The 23,638-nt window shown below is 41.9% G+C and overlaps 1 protein-coding gene and 1 long non-coding RNA gene across 2 annotated transcripts in view; one reads left to right on the top strand and one right to left on the bottom strand.

The window, feature by feature from the left end:
* Positions 1 to 23,638, top strand: part of grin3ba (glutamate receptor, ionotropic, N-methyl-D-aspartate 3Ba) — a 176,127-nt gene that overhangs the window by 95,328 nt on the left and 57,161 nt on the right. Inside the window, exons 2-4 of the mRNA XM_015969647.3 lie at positions 1,018 to 1,718; positions 15,817 to 16,313; positions 20,671 to 20,942. Of these exons, the coding sequence (XP_015825133.3) occupies positions 1,018 to 1,718; positions 15,817 to 16,313; positions 20,671 to 20,942 (1,470 nt within the window). The remainder of the gene's footprint in view (positions 1 to 1,017; positions 1,719 to 15,816; positions 16,314 to 20,670; positions 20,943 to 23,638) is intronic.
* LOC139063889 (uncharacterized) lies at positions 16,858 to 18,792 on the bottom strand. Its single transcript, XR_011517190.1, has 2 exons — positions 17,656 to 18,792; positions 16,858 to 17,086 (listed from the first exon to the last, which is right to left on the bottom strand). It is a non-coding gene; the product is annotated as an uncharacterized lncRNA (long non-coding RNA).

Below are 23,638 nucleotides of genomic sequence, written 5' to 3' on the forward strand. Positions count from 1 at the left end.
GTAGGCTGCATTAATTCTCTAGACTTCAAAAAACATGTCGTTTCTTTTACTCTCTTGTGGGACTCAAGGACTTTTAGCAGAGGGTTGCTCTGTTAGCTTTGTACTCCCTGGTGGGATGTTTCCATTTGAATGAACCCATCTTAGTTGGAGTTTAGCTTAAATATGTTCAAACACACGTTTATGTGTGTGACTGTGTGTGTGTTTCAGAAGTGTCTCCATGCATCCAGCCTACCTGAACAAAACACCTGCAGGTTTAATAAAATTACTTTCAATGTGTGGGTTCGTATTCCTGAACCTGTTTCATCGGGTGTTTTTAAGGACAATTGCACACGTATTATCTCAGTTCGGTGGTGGTGTGAAGCCAGTCAAAGCAAATCTTATGTCATGTTCGGCTAAACTTTGGCTTATCTATAGAAACATAGTCTCTCCCCTCAACCTTGCCTGGAGCACTGAAAGGATGAAAAATGGATAGACATCCTCAAAGGGATGAGAGGGGGGGTCCATCTGTGAGTTCCATTCAAGGACAACAGTGCTATCCATTTTGGAACAGTATGAAACAAGCCAGTGTTTTCAGTGGGGTTTCAAAATGCAGGCTTCTGGATGAACTGTGGATGCTACTGTTGTCTTGCCAAGCCAACTGTGATGTCGCAGATTAGATGTGAATCATTGACTCCTTGTTTGAAACAGTGTGACTCTTTTTATTCAGAGTGAGAGATAATGAACAAATATGAATGTTTGTTTCTGATCATGTTGTGGTAAATTGCTAAAGCAACAGGAATTGTTTGAATCTCATTGGTGTTGCTAAAAGCTATATTTAGTGGAATTTTATGTTGTTCAGCCCTGAGGTATTGGGGTTTGTGATGTGTACTAATCTCTTTTCTAATCATTTCTTTCTCTTTTTGTCTCCCTTTCCCATCTTTTGTGACTTTGTGCTCTTCTCTTTTTCTGTGCCTTTTAAATTTTCACTCGACTTGTTGTTGTTTGAACCTTTGCATCATTTTTTTCTCTCTCTTATAGAATCAATTTCACCTACAGATGTCTGCCCGTGTGCCTCCATCAAGCCTGGGGAGTTTACTGCTCACAGTCCTGCAAGGTGGGGAAGGGGGAAGAGAGAGAGGAAACCGAGGAGATGGCAACTGGGGAGGAGCAGCTGTGATCTGCCCTGGATGGGATGAAGGCAGCGATGGCTTGCTGACTCACCTGCAGAGGCACAGCGGTCCTGCCTGGCATTTGTGGGACATCATCAACCTGACTCGCATCACAGGGGGTAGTGATAGAAGGGGGGAGGCCAGTGAAGAGAAAAGGGAGGATCAAATGGAAGAGGAGGCTTTGAACATCATCACCACCAGCTTCCTGCGCTCCCCCTCAACTATTTCCTCTGTGCTTCTCCTGGGGTCTGACCCCGAGTGCCTCTCATCTGTCCTGCGGGCTGCTCAGCAGCTCGCTTCATCACTACCTGCACTGCAGTGGATCATGGGATACCCTTTATCTCCAGATTCATTGCACACTTTAGGAGGTCCCCTTGGACTTCTGGCCTATGGGGAGGTTGGTCGTAAGCCGATAAGCTTCTACATACGAGATGCTTTGCAGATGATCGGACGAGCGGTCACGGCAGCAACCATGGTGAACCCGGACTTAGCGCTGGTTCAGAACATACTGAACTGTTATGACAAGCCAAACCATCTCGAAATGCCTTCTTCAGGTCAATATCTTGCCAGGTATGAACAACGAAATCAATCACATACGCCTGCTCATGCAACTGTGTATATCTTTAGTTTAAGAACAAGGTTGTATTGAAGTAAAAAAATAAAAAACCTTTAAAGATCCCTCACAGAGTTAAAGAGGAGCCGGTGATCTAGTCATACGAATGAAGTTAAAATGTTCAGAAAAAACTGAAATGCTATTTACAGAATAATTTTTAAATGGAATTTTGGAAATTTGATTTTGGAATTAGGGCCAAGAAAAAAAAAAGGTTGAAATTTTAATATTTAGTTGATTTGAGATAATAATTTCTTGTATTCTTACAAAATCCACAACATTACAATGACGATCAAAAGGAGTAGGCTGAAACAGGGAAGCTTACGTTCACCTACCCCTCATTCTATATATTCAACATTTTACTTCCTACATTGATCAAAATGTCCGGTTTTTCATCCAGGAGCAGGGATCGAGTTGTGGGGGCTACATATTTTTCAGGGAAACATCCAGTTTCTGCCTATATTACAATATTTATGGACTTTCAGCCTGGCGAGATTCTGTTGAGCGGAGAGGACGCAGAGCGCTGATCGTTGGTGCGCCCGCTACGTCCGGCGCACGATACGTTCTCAAGGTGGCGCAACAAAACACTATTATTAACACATGATCGTTCATATCTGTTTAAATCCTCTGGTAGTCTTTTAATTGTTCCTGATGCACTCCGCTCATCGTGTGCAGCGGTGATTTCACCTCACTGACGCAGCATTGAAACGCGCACTCCGCTTTGCAGTCAGGAGATCCCTTTGGTCTGCTCAGAAGTAACTGATGAGGTGAAAAAGTAAGAATCCAGGCAGCAGATTTTCTAGAGAGTTTAGAGGAGATGCAGGAAGATGAGAGAGACAGGACAGGAAAATAGATAAATAAAAACAAGAAAACAAAGCTAAGTGTTTGACAGTAAAATGTAGGTAGATTTATCTCAACTACACATTTTGTAAAACAAAGTTATACGCATGTAATAATTATACATTTGATACAATTCAGATCACCTTCAAAACTCAGTCACACACCCAGGGCCGTTTCAAGGCATTTTGGGGGCCATGGCTAAACGGAACACTGATTTTAGGCCATATCGCCCAGCCCTAGTGTGACGTCATCGGTAGGCACAGATATCCTGTACTCTTTTTTGGAAATGGAAATATGGTCACCCTAGATAATCACTTTTATGGATTTCTGAAAAAAAAAGCATAATTTCTGAAAGGAGAAACTTCCGGAAAGCTACTTAAATGCTGAGTGTCAAGCAAGGAGGCGTTGGGTCCCATTTTCAAAGTCTTTGGTATGACCCAAGGAGCCATTTTTGTCTGCATTTGTTGAAGCCAAGAACGAGTGGCTAAAATTGCAGTTCCACCCTCATCCGCTAGAGGCTGGCACCAGGAAGTGAGCAAATCCTCATTGACTCCCATGGTAAAAATGCCAGTTTCACAGCAGAAATAAACATGGTTGGTTCAAAAACCCTTTTAGGTTTAATAGATCTACTTTACATTCATGACGACTCGGAGGGGGGTGAATATTTGTAACCCTTCTGTTTAAGTGGAATTAAGTGCTTCAAATTCTGAATAATAAACGAGCATCAGAGCCACATGACTCCGGGGAAAGGCCTCAGCCTGGGCCTCACGTTAACAGATGTTTGGCCATTTAGACTCTCTGAACTTTAGTTTTGTCTGTGTGTTCATGTTTGGATGTCAATCATGGAAATATTTGGACAGTACTAACAAATCATCCAAGCAGTTTCTGCTTCTTTTATCAGTAAGTAAAATTATATTTTTGTACTTTATTCCGCTGGTTGAACGGGGGGAAATGCTGTGTCATTTAACTGCTAGGTCAAACGTGTTAGTGGGACTGATGGCTGGATAAGGAACTTGAGCAGGTCCTGGCTTCTCGTGTTTCCTGCCTGGGACGTGCAGACCGGCTCTGACGCGAGGCTGTAGTCATGCTGGTCACTTGGATCTCTGAGGGGGACCACAGAAACACAGCAGCTCTTTTAGTTGACGCTGCTTCACTTTTGAGTCGCTCAACCACATTCTAAAAGTGTTTTAGTGTGGTTCCTGAACCCAACATTGTTATAAATACTGTTTCCAAATGGCTACTGTAGGTGTTTCCCCAGACCTCAGTACAGTTAGTAATATAAGGTAGGATACATGAACAGTACAAGATGAGTAGTGCTTTGTGGTCGTCGAGTAGGCATCTACATTGTCTCATAATAGTGTAATTGTTTGCCAGGTTTTTGTTTCCTATGGATTTGAGGTCTCCATGTTATATATTTACTGTGATCAAGGAAAATTCCTAGAAATACTCTATTATTCTTTCTGTTCCATTTATGTCAATTTTAAATTGTATTTAAATATATTTAAAGATTGCTTTTATTAAGTTTCTCTAATTCTATTGTCCTTTCAGTCAGTCTTTTTATTAGTAATTCAAATAAGAAAGTCAAACACAACAAAACAAATGCCATTCTTCTACCAAACCTGATTGTTTTTGCTGCGTATTTTATTATTAATTTAATCAAATTGACCTTTAACAGCAAAGCCACTAAACAAGGCATCTGTTTGATCCAGTCCAAGGTGTGGTCATTACTCCTGCAGCACTGTTCACAGAGGAGCTCAAAGAACTTTCCTCAACCCTTCACAACAACAGTGCCAAACATAATCACACACTTCCAAATGCTCTCAAACCCCTCAAAGTTTGTAATAAATGAACCTTTGTTATGTCTTAACAGCGAAGGATCATGAGTAGATGTGATTTACGGGTTGTGTGTAGGTCTTTTTCAAGATAGCCTAGTAGATGGATCTGAATTTGAAAGTTTGTCCTTTTATTGGATAACAGGGGGTTTGTCCTGCTGATTAATGTCACCTCCAAGGGTGGCCAGCGGTGTCCATGGCCACCCCTAGAAAATTGCCCCCACCCCCCACCCCAGGAAAAGCAAGTGTTAATAAATCATATTAATGTTCATTCAAACCATTAATCAATCTTTTTATTCAAGATATGATTTTAAAACAAAATAGAAATAATACAATTTATGACTAAAAAAATAATCAGAACAAAAAATACACATGTTTCTGCTGCTCACCATTTAAAAAAAGTTCATCTCCACAGTTTTTTGTGAACACCGCAACAGGTGAATTAAACAAAAAAAATTCAAATTTAATTTGAAATAACATTTTAAATATATTTTTCTGAAATGTTTGTGTTTGTAAAATTTAAAATAATTTTTTTAGATACGAACAGATTTTTTTAAATAAAAATGAATAAAGAAGCAATGCAATACATCAGCAACTCTTTCAGATTTACCACAACAACCTTTGAAGTTCCACCTCAAAATTTTCTTTGACCCTGTCTGGCCACCCCTATCAAAATTTTCTGGAGGTGCCCCTGCTGCTGCTGACATATTAAAAAAAAAGTTTTTCTTTTTATAACATGTAAAAAATATCGTTTTTATACTTTTTTATACCGTCTGTCTATTTTTGTTTCAACTCCCCCCACATTTCTAAAGCATCATCTCTGCCCCACATCATGCCCATAAGGTGGTGGAGTTTTGTACAAGAAAACATCAGCTGAGTAGAGGATACATAAGTTTCTTGAACAGTTTATTTTTCCCCAGATGATGCCGGACTAGCAGTGATTCTTGTAATGCCTGGTTTAAGCTTTAAACACCTTTTCTAGCTCCTGCTGCAGCCAGCCAACAGTCCATTTCGTGGTTGCTATAAAAACTCCTGGGCAGCTTACATGCTGGGATGCAGTAATACAAGCATGCACTTTTAAATCACCCAGCAACATATCGATTATATGGACAAACTGCAATTAGATTCCACTAGTCCCACCACTAAATGCCTTTAAGTTCATTAGAGTCCTGAGTGACACTTTGGCATTTTTGCGGTGAAATGTTGGCTCACATTGTGGTTTTGTATGTTCTGGGTGCTGCCCTTGCTCGTCCTCTGCATCGTAGGGGCTCTAACTTTTTACCAGTGATGTCGCCCTGGTGGTGAGGAGGAATTTCTTTTGGGAGTACAGAATCAAAGGCTTACACCGTTGCTACTACTTCTGCTAATCTCTGTAGGTTTTTAAAACCATCTGACAGCTTTCACAAATCTGTGACTCAAACACACACAACCACTCACACAAAGAAAAATTCAATATTTATTAAATCATAAACATTTCTACTCAAAGAAATTCATGTTTTGGACAAGTACTTACTTTAGAAACCTAATTCATCTGTAAGTATTAAATGATGACAATCTGCTGTAACTTTACTCCAAAGTAAATGTGCTTTGCCGGTTGACATGGATATTCGACGCTTATGAACATGGACGCATCTTCACGTCCGCAGTCAGGGGGTGTCACCGAGAGAAGGATTCATGGTAGGAGCTGGGCCTTCATCAAATGTTGAGTACACATGGTAACTGCCAGCTGAGAGTGATCATCTTCAACACCCACATAATCACTAGCTGGATCCTCACAGCGTTCTCTCTGTCCCTCTGCAGTTTAGCTGAGCTTTAGGGTGCCAGAAATATTGAGCTTGCAGAGCAAATGGCTAAAAAAGTAGAGTTAAACTTGTGCTTTTCTTTCCAACTGTTAGAAATATTTAGTTTGGTTGATATTTTTTTAAACTGGACAAGATTACAAAAAACTGTGGAACACTACTACTATTTAAAGCTGCTTTTACTTAAATGTTTTTTTTTTTCATCTGTACAGTTGACTTTATTCATTTTTCGTTAGGGTTAGGGTTATGATATTTTTGTTTGTATGATAATTTTACGACTTTGACTTGTTTTGAAGCTGTTTGTGATTTTGATTTCTGTGATAGGTGCTATATAATTAATTTACTTACTTACAAAATTAGATTAACTTAATAAGGCTGCAATGAAATTAGCTTCAAATTTCAACATCAACATTTTAGAAATAATTTAGTTCCGTCTTTAAGTAGATTATCATTTGTCCTGTACAGAGTTTAAAAAATGGAAACAGAATCACCCAAAAGTTTTCTTCAGATATAAAAGCCCGATGCCTTGTGTATTTACCTGTATTGTTTTTTTCCTATTCTCTAAGTCTATTCTATTCTATTCTATTCTATTCTATTCTATTCTATTCTATTCTATTCATCAGTTGGGAGTCCCAGACTTATATAGGGCCATAAAGTCATGTGACTGAAACAATTGCAGTTTGTGGGTGATTAATATAGGTGCAATAACCTATAACCTTAGATTTAGTTTTGCATAAAATGTAACAGTTTTGCTCTCCCAAGGGTTTTTATAGGTTTTATAGGTTTTGTTTTCTAGTTTTGTATCCTCGACCGGAAGAGGGTGGCTTGCCAACTCCAGGTCGGGAGAGAGGCCCTACCTCAAGTGGAGGAGTTTAAGTATCTCAGGGTCTTGTTCACGAGTGAGGGTAGGAGGGATCTGGAGATCAACAGGCGGATTGGTTCAGCGTCTGCAGTGATGCGGACGCTGAGCCGATCTGTCGTGGTGAAGAGGGAGCTGAGCCAGAAAGCCAGGCTCTCAATTTACCGGTCAATCGACGTCCCAATCCTCACCTATGGCCATGAGCTTTGGGTAATGACCGAAAGAACGAGATCGCGGATACAAGCGGCCGAAATGAGTTTCCTCGGTAGGATGGCCGGGCTCAGCCTTAGAGATTTTCCTTTCTCAGTGGCCTAGTAACCTTTCTCAGTGGCCTAGTGGTAGAGTGTCCGCCCTGAGACTGGGAGATCAGGGGTTCGATTCCTGGTCGGGTCATACCAAAGACTTTGAAAAAATGGGACTCAATGCCTCCCTGCTTGACACACAGCATTAAGGGGTTGGATGGGGGTTAAACCACCAAATAGTTCCCGAGCGCGGCTGTGTCTGCTGCTCACCGCTCCCCCAGGGGATGGGTCAAATGCGGAGAACAAATTTCGCACACACACCTGTGTGTTTGACAACTAATGGGACTTTAACTTTAACTTTAGATAGGGTGAGGAGCTCGGACATTCGGGAGGGACTCGGAGTAGAACCACTGCTCCTCCGGATCGAAAGGAGTCAGTTGAGGTGGTTTGGGCATCTGGTCAGGATGCCTTCTGGACGCCTCCCTGGGGAGGTGTTTTGGGCACGTCCTGCCGGCAGGAGGCCCCCGGGTCGACCCAGGACACGTTGGAGAGGTTACATCTCCAACCTAGTCCGGGAACGCCATGGGGTCCTGCCAGAGGAGCTGGTGGAGGTGGCTGGGGTGAGGACGGTCTGGAGCTCCCTAGTTGGGATGCTGCCCCCGCGATCCGGACCCGGATAAGCGGAGGAAGACGATGACGATGACAAGTTTTGTATAATTGCTTGTTCATGCAAAAAAAAAATGATTTTGTTTAATTATAGTCTCAAATTCATCTGTCATTCTACTTCTGGAACATCATGCCAAACATCTGGATCTTTTTTAACATGAGAAATTTGTTTTCAATTTTTTTTCTAACATGACTTTTTAATAGTACTTTGATCTACTCATTCATTTTCAGCCATTTATCCGGAGTTGCGTCGCAGGGGCAGCAACCTAAACAGAGAGAGCTAGACTTCTCTCTTTCCAGCCAGTTGGGCGAGCTCCTCCGGGAGAGTCCCAAGGCATTCCCTGGCCGCAGAGGTGGAAAGAGTACTAAAATGTTGTACTTAAGTACAAGTATAATTACTTTCATGAAATTTTACTCAATTACAAGTAAAATTACCTGCCTCAAAATGTACTCAAGTAAAAGTAAAAAGTAGCTTATTTCAAATGTAGTCAGAGTAAAAGTCACTTAGTTACTTTTTTGACTGTGCAAGGATGGGCTCTTCTGAATAGTTAAAAAAAGACAATGGGGTATAAATGTCAAAGTGGCCGTTTTTTTAATTAAATTAACAAATATGCATATTGAAGTGCAAAGGCAGTTACACTGCAAACTAGTAACATAAATTCGGTTATAGTCACAAGCCCATGACTTTTCCCTGAATGACCCCCCTACTACTGAAGAGCTGTTTCAGTAGAATGAGCTCTACGAAAACCTGACTGGAAGCTATCATAGATGTTATGTTCATCAAGAGCAGCTGTGAGTTGTTTAGCCACAACCTTTTCCAAGATCTTGGAGATGAACGGAAGTTTAGAGATGGGTCTGAAGCTGCTATGGAGAGAGGGGTCGAGACTCTGTTTTTTAAGAAGTGGGTGGATTACAGCATTCTTAAAGTAAGCAGGGACCTGACCAGAAACCAGAGAAGCATTAATTATAGAGTGCACACTGGGACCGATGGACTGAAAAGCACTTGTAAACAAAGATGAGGGTAAGATGTGATGACTGTTGCTTGACTTGCTCCGCCCCAGCCTCTGCCATCTGGTCAAGATGTCTTCTCATATTGATCAAACCTGTTGAATGACAAATACATAACACATATTTAATATATCTGGCAATTAAGTTTTGATAGAAGATGCAACAAGAATTGTTTTTAGTAATACATGCCTTACTAATACTATAATTTGTGTCGACAGACTCGTATAATTGAACTTTAAGTATGTTGACAGGATTGAAATGAATAAGAAACAGATTAAGGTATGATATTAAATTATTAAAAATTACCTGCTTCAATGATATCGTGCCTCTCAGTCCGGGTGGTCTTGAACTTTGGAAGAAGGATTGCAGCAGCAGTCAGCTCAGGGTCTTCTATCATCTTACCAAAGTGCTTTTGGACACCATCCTGAATGGCTCTGAAGAGTGGCAGACACATCTTGGAGACAGTCTTCAGTCTGCAGAGTTTTTCTTTTAGCTGGAAGATCACTTGAGGGGCGGGACTAGGAAGCTCAAAAATGACCAATCAGAAAAAAAGGAAATCCCGACTGTACCACACGACGCGGTAGATTTCTAGTTGTAGTAAAAAAAAATAGCATCTGACAATGGCGCAAACATCTTTTATTTTTTAGAAGAAATGCTTTTAGCGCTTCTACTTGTGGTTTTAAAGACATCTGTGTCATTTAGAACAGAGGAAAGAGCCGCAGCGAACTCCGCCGTCTGTCTTCGTTGTTTATGAGAAATTGAGCATCGCCGTGTATGACGTGAATTAAACAGGAGGAGTCTGGCAGCCAGGCTGTCTTTCTCATACCATTAGCGCCTATTTTCTTCTCCTACCCACCATTCATTGCACTGTAAGGTCACTTAACACATGCTTCACACTAAGAAGTTCAACTCACCTGTTGACCGCTCAGACATCCCTTCATTAATCCTTCTCACAAGCTTTGATCTTCTTAAGTGATCCTCCAGTCATCCGAATAGTCAGTTAGTGTTTCTTATCCTTTCCTTCGTACCCCGTAATGCTCTCGTAACTTAAGCACTCAGTTCTTCTGGTGCGCGCCTTCAGCGTCGGCAGCACTTCCGTGTTTGGGTCTTACAGTATAGACATATATACATTGACACTTCATTAAGCGCTGGATCACTCTCGAGCGCGTTAAGATGCTTCTACATATGTATATGTTTATACTCTCGTCTCTCTTCTCTGTGGTTGTGTCTGAATCCAGTGTGAACCGTGCCGACAGTATTTTGCAATGTCGCTTTTTTTACTCGGTAACGGATAAGATAAAAAATGTAGCGAAGTACAATACTTACAAAAAACAATACTTAAGTAAAAGTAAAATTACAGATTTTAAAAACTACTTAAAAAGTATAAATGCGCAAAAAATCTACTCAATTACAGTAACGCAAGTAAATGTAATTCGTTACTTCCCACCTCTGCCTGGCCGGCTGACTGACGTAGTCCCTCCCTTCAGTCTCCTCCCAGATTCAATGTGCAGGGAAAAGCTCACCAGGGAGGCGTCCAGGAGGCATCCTGACCAGATACCTGAGCCACCTCAACTAGCTCCTGTCTCATCCCAGTTGCTTCAAACTCTGGTGCAAAATGCTCCAGCGAAAGCTGGAGATCACTGTCTGATGAAGCCAACAGGACCACATCATCTGCTAAAAGCAGAGACTCAATCTTTAGGCCACCAAAATCAATCCCCCAACATCTTGGCTGCGCCTAGAAATCCTGCCCGTAAAAGTTATGAACAGAATCAATGATAAGGGGCAGTCTTGGGGGAGTCCAACTCTCACTGGAAACGAGCCCGACTTACTGCCGGCAATGCAGGCCAAGCTCTGAAACAGGTCAGACAGGTCCTAATAGCCTTTATGAAAGGGCCTGGTACCCCATACTCCTACGGCCACCCAGAACGCCTTCTCCAAATCCACAAACACATGTAGATCGGTTGGGCAAACTCCCACGCACCCTCCAGGATCCCCCTAAGGGTACAGAGCTAGTGCAGTGGTCCACGGCCAGGACAAAAACCACATTGTTCTCCCTGAATCCAAGGTTCGACAATCCGATGGACCAATCCAGAATCCCTGCATGATCTTTCCAGGGAGGCTGAGGAGTGTGATCCCTCTGTAGTTGGAACACACCCTGCAGTCCCCCTTTTTAAATAGGAGGACCACCACCCCAGTCCACCAATCCAGTAGAGCTGCCCCCAATTTCCAGTGAGATACTGCAGAGCTGCCTCAACCAACACAGCCTCACAACATCCAGAGCGTTAAGGAACTCCGGGCGGATCTCACCCACCAGCGGGGCCTTGCCACCAAGGACTTTTTTGACCACCTCGGTGACCTCAGCCCCAAAGTTTGGAGAATCCAACTAAAAGTACTAAGAGTAAAAATGGACACCTTTATGCTTGAAAATGGTGTTTATTATAGACAGTCCATGATGTGCACAGAAGTCCGATAACAAAACACCGCTCAGATTCAGATCAGGGTGCTGTTCCTCCCAACCACACCTCTCCAGGTTTCACTGCTGTTGCCCATGTGAGTGTCCCCCAGCAGAATGAGGTAGTCACTGGAAGGAGCACTCTCCAGGACTCCAAGGACTCCAAAAAGGGTGGTTAGTCTGAGCTGTAGGTTTTGTGCATAAGCACTAACCACAGTCAGGGATGTCCCCCCACACGCAGGCAAAGAGAGGCTACTAGTGATGAGTAGATGAGGCCTTGTGAAGCGTTTCGGCACATTACTAAAACTGAATCGATTCTGTGTCAACACTGTGTCACTGTTTGTCCACTGACACCTGCCGGAGCATAAACATCATTACAGTCAGACCTAAGAGTGAGACTCTACTGACATCAAGCCCCACTGTGCCTTTTACCCAATACGGCCAAATTTCCACGTACATTTTCCCTATGATGTCTCAGCATTCACAACATTCTTTTATTAATGTATGAAAGGTCAGCTGAACAAATGTGACATTTAACCTGCAAAAATTAGTATTATTGATTTAAATAGAATCATTTAGAAACAACATTCTGATGGATCAAGCAGAAACGGAGTGGAACAGGATGAAACAAGGAAATAAAATGAAATAAAAAGAACAAAATGATCCCTCAAGGACCACCATCTGCTTTCTTTCTGGCTCCATGACATATCAGTGGAATAATTTTGCTTCAAAAGATGTACTTTTTGGAAGAAACTTATTCCATTGACAGATGGAGATGCTCCTCCATTTAAAAACAGTTCAGTACTTCACTGACAAGCGAAACAGCAGTTGTATCGGTCACATGACTGCTCCCTAAATGACACGTGCACCAACATGTGGTCTCGCTCTATGAGCTAGATACATGCGCAGATTCATCAGAGTTGCTGGTCCATCACTAGTGGCTACCCTCTCATTCACTGAGGTAAACATCAACGTACAGGCACCAAGATGGGGGGTAATAAGTGTGCCCAGCCCTGCTCAATGCCTCTCAGTGGGAGCAGCTCCAGAGTGGTAGAAAGTCCAACCCCTCTCGATGGGTCCGGAGCCAGAGCCATGCATTGAGGTGAGTCCAACTATATCTAGCCGGAACCTCTCAACTTCGCATACCAGCTCCGGCTCTTTCAGGTGACATTCCACGTACCAAGATCTAGCTTTTGTAGCCAAGGATCAGCGTGCCTAGGTCCCTGCCTTCGGCTACCATCATGCACACAATGCTAATGGAAAGGGGAACCCATATCTCCTCTTTGGGCTGTGCTTGACCGGGCTCCATGGGTAAATGCCCGGCCATCAGGCGCTTGCCAACGTGCCCCAACTCCAGGCCTGGCTCATTGGCACGCTTAAATCCCTCCAACACGGCAAGGTGGGGGGTACTTTTAGTACTTTCTAGTTTAAAGGATTTGTATCATGCTATTTTAAATCTTTCAGAGCAAGGACATATGATTAAATTTTTACCGTTGGCATTATGGTGACATAAATTGCTCTGAAATGTTATTTTCCTTTATCAACCCATTTATCAACTCTACCTTAAGTATTCCACTGTAAATAAGATACTTGGATTCCATGAAATCCCACCTTCACCCCTGGGAGTTCCACCCATTTAATGACGTAACCCTAGATTCCTAGCACAGCATCATAGAGCATGAAGACAAAGCTAAAGAATAAGATAGAATCTATGGCAACACGCATGCCAGCAGCGTTCTGGCCATTGGGAGCACCAAGACATTTCCTAGTGGCCTGGCTGCCGAAATGGCCATGTTGTCATTGTCATTTGCCAAAGAAAGTCCAAACACCAAATGTCTTCTGACTCGCACTGAGTTCAGTACTTTTTAAAAACGATGAAAAAAAAAAAGATTTTGCCATTTCAAACTTTCTCAAGACACTGGGGAAATTTATCTTTTATTGAAGAGCCAATTAATGAGTACTCTATGGACTTTCCGATTAGACTATTTACAGTCCTCCCAATACAGTGTCAGTGACCTTATTTTCTAGTCTGAGAGCGACTGATAAAAGGGGTCGCTATATCGCACCGTTCAAAACCCGTGAAGTTAGGCTTCACACTCTCCCTGATTCTTATCCCCTCTCTGCAACAGCCAGACTTGCCATTGCTCTGGAGAATGCTAACAAAGCTGAAGGAAGTGAGAGACTTCCACATGGAAAAGGCAATTAAGAGCTCAATGCCCCGAGGGACGGAGCGAGAAAAGCTCGAAGGGAATGAGGGAATGAGGGAAATAAGCAAGCAAGGAAAGCATGAAGGGAGGAGGAGGAAGTGGAGTAAAGCAAAATGTTAGTTTTAGATTCTAAGCGGTGGAGCGATGTCTATGAAACCAAAGAAAACCCATGAGCAAGTCATTGTTTTTGATACTGTTCTTCCAAATGCCAAAAGTCAAAAAGAAAAGGTGGTCAAAAGCAAACAGATAGATGAAATACAGAGGAAGGAAGGGAAATAGGAATAACGTCAAACAAAAGCTTGTGAGGGAAAGGGAGGAGGAGAAGGGAGGGAAACAGATAAAGGGCCATTGTTATCAAAGTGAGATCTGCCAGTCAGTTCCATCTCACTCAACATGGCTGCCACACTGATTCCCTCCCCGCAGAAGAGATTAAAACAGATGAAACAAGCTAGTCTTGTATCATGCCTGACGCATAGTCAAAGACAAGGGGAGTAAACTTTCCTCCAAACTAAAGGAGATGGAATGATAAGAGCATGCCTGGGTCTCTCTTATAGAGTCATCACTTACTGGCCACTCTGCTGACATTCAGCCTAGTCGTTGGAACTGGGACCAGGTGTTAGTCGGAGGAAGCCATCCCTCTCTGACACCGCTGGCTGACTTATCAAGCTGTGCAGACATCGACAATCATTCTTAAATACTGCCTTCGGCCTGATGCAACATAACAACCTGCAGGACCCAAAACAAAGAGATGGTTTTGAGTTTGTTGCACCCCCTTCTTTTGAATTCTGTAATATTGAATGTTCTTATCTAACATGTCACAAACTGTGAGAAATAAGTTTTCCTGATAAGATAAGAGCTGTCTGGTGAATTACAGTGTGTGGTTATTTCTTTATTTTTGGCCAGCCAGGCCTATTACAGTAAAAGTCTAGAGTGTGTTAGCTTGATGAATCTACTCTCTGTTAGATATGATGATTCAGCTGTGCTATTACCATGAGCCATTTCAGCTTAAGGCAAGGCCCACACTTGAGCTCCATGGCCACAGAGACAGAGAGAGCATCTAATGACAAAACATAATCTTAATGTGGAGGGTGATGGGTTGTTTTTAATCAAGGTTTTGTAGAATTATGGAGATGCTAACACTAATTTGCATGTGAGGATTCAAGACGGTGAGCAAAATTCAAGCAGAACTCACAAACGCTTAAAACACGGCTCAGAGGGGAAGTTAATGACCCACATGATCAATTTAGTAGTTTTATCATCCTTTGCAAATTCGGTAATTAATGAAGAAAAGTCTCCAGCAGTCGTTGCAATCCATGCTCACCAATTTATTAAATTGTAATTATTTGGATTTGTGAGCAAAGGAGAGAGAGAGAGAGAGAGAGAGAGAGAGAGAGAGAGAGAGAGAGAGAGAAAGAGAGAGAGAGAGAGAGAGACAAAAGAGCAGTGAGCACAGACTCTTTTTTGTTTTCATAGAGGGTTCCAGTTCAAGCTCCCGTCTTTTATTACCAGAAAAATAAAAAAAACATCCCGTTTGATGTCTTGACCATGAGATCCACAACAAAGTTCTGCACTCACTCCAGACACTGTGATCCCTGCATACTTTAACATTTAAACAACCAGTCTACTGTTTTGCAACCCGCTTTACAGCAACCTCTCACTAATCAAGATTTAAAAAAAACACTTGTACATGACACATTCTGACAACTGCTACATGATCAAATGCTACGACATGAACTAACTTAATCCCTGTTTGGCTTAAGGGGAAAGAGATATGTAAGAATGAGAGTTGCTCTTTCTTATGTATTCCACTTTAAGGACCAGTGCAGGACCACCAGATGAGTGAGGTGAATAGCAATGACTGCTTGTATGGACTGGCAGATAGAAGGAGACCCCCATTGCATTGCATTAACTTTTAATTATGACTGTCTGGGAGATGCAATTACCCATCTGAGACCAGACTTCCTCAAATGCTTCAGCGAGTCTGTGCTCATCTGCAGCATCTTTTGTTACTATTGTGGGTTTTCTCAATCAAGTGTCAGTTACTATTTCGAGGCTAGATTACTACACATACACTGCAACACAGCTGGAAGCATCTTGAGACTGTCACATCTTGTTGTTCTTGGCTGACAGTCTGTATTTTTCTGTCCTTTAAGGTTTCTATCCAACACTTCCTTCAGTGGTTCCACCGGATTGATCAAAGTTAATGCTGATGTCTCTAGAATCCTCTCATCCCAGCTGTTCCATGTATGGAGTCTAAAAAGAGGAGCTCTGGGCCAGCCAGCCTGGGTGACAGTAGGACAGTGGACCAGAGGCCGACTGGAGTTAGAAGGGGGTGTCCTAGGACTGGTGGGAGGGCTTGGAAGTAGCCAGGGACAAGGTCTGGGAGCTGGCGTGAGAGGAGGGGATGGCCAAAGTGATGGTTACATAGGAAGCCGTTGGAGGCCAGGACTTTCTGTTGAGGGACATCGCCTTAGAGTGGTGACATTAGTGGAACACCCATTTGTTTTCACACGGGAGGTAGATAAAGATGGAACATGTCCTGCAGGTCAACTCTGTCTGGATCCTAAAACCAACCGTTCTGACATAATCAACGGGCTCTTCAACCGGCTTCACAATCCCAACTCCTCAACAGTAGACTGGGATGGATTTGGTGAGTTTTGGCATTTGTCTGCTTCAAACAATGTTGATGTACTGGTATGCTGCAAAAGACTTGCAAAGTTAGTTGGTTGTAGGTGTTCATCCATTAAAGTCTGTCATGTGGATATTTAGCTGATGGACGTGGTTGACTCTAACCTCTTTCATAAGACACGCTGTTGTGGCAGATCTAGTCATTTCTGAATGAAGATCATGCCTTCATGCAACAGATGTTGATTATATTAATCTTTCGTTTTTCTTTTTTTTGTTAATCTTGTTAATCATTTTCAACAATATTGAAAATGAATGTAAACATGGGCAGTCAATTTTCCTCCTGAAAACATCTTCAGCAGAGATGGCAAACTGGAGCGATGCAAAGGTCCGGGAGCTTCTGGCCATTAGCGCTAACTAGGGCTGCAACTAACGATTATTTTCATAATCGATTAATCTGTCGATTATTTTTTCGATTAATCGATTAATCGGTTTGTTATTGTTTAGCTATTTAACCTATACAAGTGATGAATACATTTCAGTTAAGAAAAAGAAAAAACATAAGAGAATTGTGCAGTTGACTGCAATCTATTTTATTGCACATGACCACAGTCAGCAGTGTAAAATGAGCTAAACAGTGCAAAATATCAGTCCAGAATAATTTTTTGGCATCAAAATATAAGAGGTAAATTCCATAAAAAATAATGTAGAATCTGGAATAGAGTTTGTAAGTGGTATGCATTGCTGGGGGTGAGTGTCTTGTTCCCCATGTAGTTGTCCATCGTTGCTTGTTTTTTTCTGCATAAGAAACACAAATAAACTGAATTAAGTACACATATAAAATAAAGCAGCACACACACTACAACACTAAATCAATATTACATTATTTGAATTAATTAACAATATACAGTGATCATTTATTTTGACAAAAATGTGTTGTGAGGCGTTTTACAGCGTTAGATAGTAAAACAGCCTTTTAATAATTAAAAAAAGGACTTTCTGAATTTCTCCTGTATTTAAAAATTGAAAGCGTACAACTATGCTGCGTTATATTCACCTGGACACAGCTCGTCTGTATATTTTTCTCCGCGGAGTTGTCCTTTTTTGAATGAGGAACATAGTTATGGGTTTGTGCCGTTTTTCTCTTAACGAGAACATTCTTATAAACAGACGTGCTAAATTTGGCAAGCGCATGATTCACAACACGGAGGAGATTCACGATTGCATCTAGTCAATCAGAAGTAGAACACCGTAGACTGACGCGGCAAAAAAAAAAAAAAACATGTTTAACATCCACTATAACGAACTCAGCTAACACTAAGTCCCAAATGTGATCTGCGTTAGCTTGTTTATTTTCTGTTACTTACCGGACATTCCTCTGCTGCATCAGCCCCCACGTTTTCGTCTCAAATGTTCACTTAGGGACGTCGTGCTTCTGTCGTGCCATGGTTTTTGCATATTTTGTAGGTCACCGGTCTTTTCAAGGCATCTAGTGAAGTGCTCCCATACTCGTGAGGTTTTTGTCCGGGGTTTCTCTTGTTTTGTCGCTTCTATTTTCTTCCGTATTTGTTGTTGATCCGCCATCTCTCACAGCAAGATGCGCGTCAGTAACGTGATACGTCATGAAAACCGAGGGCACTTATTGGCTAATTTCTTCTTCTACGGCCCCACTGGTAGATCAGTGGCTCATTACTGCCACACACTGGCGGCAAATTTAACAGATTGTAACCGATGTCAGATTGTGGTAAAAAATAGACTTTATGCGGTAAAATATGATTATTAAACAACTAATCGATGACTAAAAAAGTTGTTAACTATTTTAATAATCGATTATAATCGATTAAATCGATTAGTTGTTTCAGCTCTAGCGCTAACGCACAGATCTTAGGGAAGTTTACGAGGACTGTGAGGAATAGACATCTTTGGAACGACTTGTAGAAAGACTTAAGCAGCATCGCTTCAATCGCCACAAAAACAAGCTACATCCAAGCTTAAAGGATGTCTATGATAGAGGTGGCCGAGACGTAGCCTGGCCTGCCAGACTCATCCTCTGAGTTTGCAGACCCAATGCTTCCCATAAGGAAGCATGGGGCTGGCTGGTCAGGCTAGCCGAGATCGCTCCCACAACCCCCTTAAACCACCATTGAGTAATCTTTTGTGCAAAACGAACAGTGTTGGGAGTAATGCGGCACAAAAATAATTAATTACTGTAATGCATTGCTTTTTGCTGTAATGTGGTAATGTAAGACATTACAGGGAAAGAAAATGGTAATATTTACTCGGTACAATTGTCAGTAACGCGGTAATTACAAAGCATTTTTAAACCCAGAATCAAGATGTGGGTTTCCTAAAAATTCTAATTGTGGGAAGCCTGAAAAAAGATCCAGTATCCACATATATGACGTCATTTATGGACTCAGCTTTGCGAGCATTCTATGAGCAGAGAGGACGCAGCGGTAATGGCTCAAATACTCAGCTGTGTTCTGCATGCGGCCGCTGTTATATTCACAAAATCGCTCCACCAAAACAAAATAATTTGTTTGCGATCGTTTATATCAGTTCATAATCTCTGGTACTTCATGTACTTTTCAGCTGAGTTCATAATCTGTGCCCCGGTGATTTCAACTCATTGCTGCTGCAGCGCAGCACATATTAAGCTTTTTTTTTTATGTGTTCGGTAGATCCCTTTGGCTGATTAGTTAGAAGGTAGGAAATCTAGGAAACAGTTTTTCTGGATGACGGAGAAAACATGCAGCATGCAGGAAGGTTAGAGAGAGAAAGGGCCGGAAATTATTCAAATAAAATCAAGAAAACAAAACAAAGTGCTTGAAAAGAAAAAAGTAGGTAGATTTATCCCCAATACACATTTTTACCAGTGAAAAGCAAAAATATGTAGGCATTTAATATTTATACATGTGATCGAATCAGATCACCCCAGAAGTCAGTCCCACATCCAGGGCCGTATCAAGGCATTTGGGGACCAAGGCAAATACCACCACCTCACTCCCTGCTCAGATGGCCCTATAAGATGGCAGCGTGCTGAGAGTGCAGATTGTTGTTGCTTTTATTTAATAAACAATCATTTTAAAGCACTGTTATCATATCTGACTGTTTTTAACAGCAATCCTAGCTCAGACACCACATCACCTTCCACATGTATGTCATGAGCTCATTGAGCGTCAGATTACTAGATTCATACTGAAGTTGTATTGGTGAAAGTAACTTTAAGTAATGCAAAAGTAGTGTAATGCCTTACATTTTTAAATCAGTAATATTGTAATGTACTGAATTACTTTAAAATGAGGGTAACAAGTAATAAATAATGCATTACAGTTTTGAAGTATCTTGTCCAACACTGAAAACGAATGATCGCACCACCTTACCGCCACAGGCTGACACTTCTGAACGACTAAATGCCACCAGCTTTGTAATGCTGAGGTGGCACCATTGTCTTATGAAAGAGACTTCTGAGAGTTAATGGAGTTTTAAGCAGTTATGTTGCACAATGTAAAGCACTCAGAAAATGTGCCGGTGACAACTCTCACAAACTGATATATGACATTTTAGACCAATATATGTAAAATTGTAAAATTGAGAGTGAGACGGACAGCCTCTCCACAGTGACTCAAGATTGAGATGGATTTTTGAAATGTTATCAATAAAAAATGATCAGAGTAGTTCAAAAATATTTGGAATTCAATGTCAAGGCTCATCACTACGGCTGCATCTATGTTTTATGGATGAAGCACATGAAAGGCATTAAATCAATAAAAGATGAAGACTGCTGAATGAAAATAACATCAGGTGCAAGTTTTTGTTAAGTTGGTAGACTATTAAGCAACTAAGCTTCTACAGTTTTGCACTAAATTCCTGCCTTAATCTAGAGATTGCTAGTGGAAAACAGCTTTTCCTAAACCAAGACTTATTTTAGCTAATTCTGTCTTTGCAGTAAAAATTCTCATGAAATTTTTCATATGCCTGACCATTATACAGTTTCATAAATGGAAACAGTAGTGCCAAGCAGAATGAACTGGCACACTGGTATTTCCAATTAACTGACACTACAGAAAAGGTTTGCCAAACAACTTAAAATGACAGAAGTATTTCACACAGCCAGCTGTCTGATTTTCCTGGGCGTGCTTTGGGATTGTTCATTTTTTAAACCCTGTATCCTACTGTGTAATACTAATAAATGTAGTCCAAACCATGGCACATGGGTCATTAAAATGTTCAAGCTGAGGTGTCCTTTGATGATCCATCAGCTTTTTTAATGACTCATTTTTGTGCACTGATTCTCAGATGTACAACCCCAAGCTTAAAACCTGAACACGACTGCCAACATGAGTAAGTTTTACATCATCATCACTTTTTCTTTCTTCTAGACATGCCGGAGGACCTGAGAAAATGCTGCTACGGGTACTGCATCGACTTGCTGGAGAAACTTGCAGAAGACATGGGCTTTACCTTTGACCTTTATATTGTGGGAGACGGAAAGTACGGGGCTCTGAGTGGGACTGGACGCTGGACTGGGCTCGTGGGGGACCTGCTGAGTGGAATTGCTGACATGGCCGTCACCTCTTTCTCCATCAACTCTGCCAGGAGCAGAGTCATTGATTTTACCTCACCCTTCTACTCCACCAGCCTTGGCATTCTGGTAAAATTACTTTATGTGGAGTTTTTGAGTTTGATGTTTTTATCACAGTAAGATAAATAATGTCTATCTTAAAACATATCAATTGCCCAAAAAGCGTCCTACAAATTTCTAACAATATGTCTCATTTTCAATAATTTCTTGTACCAATATCAGTGTTTGTCAGTTATTTTCTGTCACTCACTACTCAGAGGGAAAAATATACGTTTTGTGCTTACTAGCCCTGGTTCCTATGGTATATAAACATTGTGTCATTAAAAGACTGAAAAACAATACTGATTATTTTAATGCCGATATCCGCCGATAATAATGGCAGGCCAATATCGAACATCCCTAGTTATGAGGTATTCAGGATGAACGGCAGTGTTACAACAATAATCAATGTATTGCCTTTACATACAAAAAGAGCTTTTGTTGTTTAACTTTCTTTTTGGAACTGATTACAGATAACATGCTTCATGATTTACAACTCATTGATCAGCCAGACCCAATGCTTCCTTATGGGAAGCATTGGGTCTGGGAACTCTCCTATTCAAATAACCCCCACCCCCTGAGAATTGTAACCGAGCCAATCAGCGCTGAGCAGCGTACGCCACACACCACAACGCTGAGTTTCTCATAAACAACGATGACAACATCTGAAACAGGGTTTGCTGCGGCTCTTTCCTCTGTTCTAAATTACTTGAACATGACTTTAAAAACACAAAAAGTAGAACCGCTAAAAACCTTTCTTCTAAAGAACGATGTTTGTGCCGTAGCCAGATGGCACTGTTTTTGACTGCAGCTAAAGAACTAGAGTCAAAGAGGAAGAGAGGAAGAGAGTCAACCCTCAACCGCCGCAGCAGTCGAGGGTTTTGCCGCTGGAAATGCTAACACTAACGTTAGCTAACCTTGCAACACTATAGATGGTTTTCTGTGTGGCTGTATGTGTTTATGGTTTCATGGAAAAGTCAGTGATTGTTCAGATGTTTATGATGCATATTAATGATTGTTTCAGGTGTTGTTGAGGTTTTGTGCACGCATGTGTATCTGCTAGTGTAGAAGGTGTTTTAGAGAACAATAGGTATACGCATGACCACTTCCCTCATAGCACCCTCAATAACAAGACTAGCTCCTTCATAGCACCTGCAGAAAAACATTTCTGGAGCCACCACTGGCTAGTCCCGCCCCTCATGTGCCTCTCTGCCTGTGAGTAACCAGACTAGCTCTATGTGTAGAAATAAACAGAGGACAAGTCTGGCAGGCCAGGCTATGTTTTAAAAGCTTGATAGGTATTTTTGTTATTTTTATATAACGTTTGATTGATCATTGACTTTATAGAGGTTCCTTCATCTTATAGCTCTCAACCCACAAAATAAACCTGGTATATACAGTACGTGTGACCCAAGCTATTGCTTATTGAACTATAAAATCATTGCAAATAAGGTCATTAGACAAATGGCATAATGAAAACACACAGCTTTAACAAAAAATATACTATTTCAAATGATTTGTCACATTTGTTTGTTTTTTTACAACTGTCACACGAGAAGGACTGTAAAAATTACTTCATCTTTAGTTCTTTCCCTGGCCAGTACTGGTCAGCCAATCTTGGTTGAGCATTGATTCCCAATTTTTGCTACGTTTGTTTCGTGTTTCCTATCAGAATTCATTTCTTGTTGTTCTTCGTCTAACACAGTAAGAGGAGCTTGTTTTTGCCTTAACTGACATGTTTTGATGTATCCTGCTACTTCGTCAGAGTTATTCCGATGTTGGTGGCATCACTTCCATTTACCTGCAGGAAGCAGAGGACAATATTGCCCACTTCTGCCCACACCTTCTCCAATGATCACTATCTCCCATGAGTGTGTGAACTCCTTTGTCCCTGTTCGTGGTCTTGGATACGCATCTCCTTATCCCAATCACTTCATTGATCCATCTTTTAAAGGAAACATGTCGAAGGCACACAAGAGCAGCAAAACCATCCATCCATCCATTTACATCCGCTTATCCGGAGTCGGGTCGCTGGAAGCAGCGGCCTAAGGCGAGAGGCCCAGACTTCCCTCTCCCAAGCCACTTGGGCCAGCTCCTCCAGTGGAATCCCAAGGCGATCCCTGGCCAGGTGAGAGACATAGTCCCTCCACCATGTCCTGGGTCTGCCTTTAGGTCTCCTCTCGGTTGGATGTGCCCGGAAAACCTCACCAGGGAGGCGTCCAGGAGGCATCCTGACCAGATGCCCGAGCCACCTCAACTGGCTCCTCTCGATGTGGAGGAGCAGCGGGTCTACTCTGAGCCCCTCCCGAATGACCGAGCTTCTCACCCTATCTCTAAGCGAGAGCCCAGCCACTCTTTGGAGAAAACTCATTTCGGCCGCTTGTATCCGCGATCTCGTTCTTTCGGTCACTACCCAAAGCTCAGGACCATAGGTGAGGGTAGGAACGTAGATCAACCGGTAAATCGAGAGCTTCACCTTCTGACTCAGCTCTCTCTTCACCACGACAGACCGGTACAACGCCCGCATCACTGCAGATGCAGCACCAATCTGCCAATCTGCTCGATCTCACTCTCCAGTTTTCCCTCACTCGTGATCAAGACCCCGAGATACTTAAACTCCTCCACTTGGGGCAGGACCTCATCCCTGACCCGGAGGAGGCATTCTACCCTTTTCGAATCAAGACCATGGTCTCAGATTTAGAGGAGCTGATCCTCATCCCAGCTGC

This window comes from Nothobranchius furzeri, chromosome 18, assembly GCF_043380555.1.
Source record: "Nothobranchius furzeri strain GRZ-AD chromosome 18, NfurGRZ-RIMD1, whole genome shotgun sequence".
In the NCBI taxonomy this organism is placed as follows: Eukaryota; Metazoa; Chordata; class Actinopteri; order Cyprinodontiformes; family Nothobranchiidae; genus Nothobranchius; species Nothobranchius furzeri.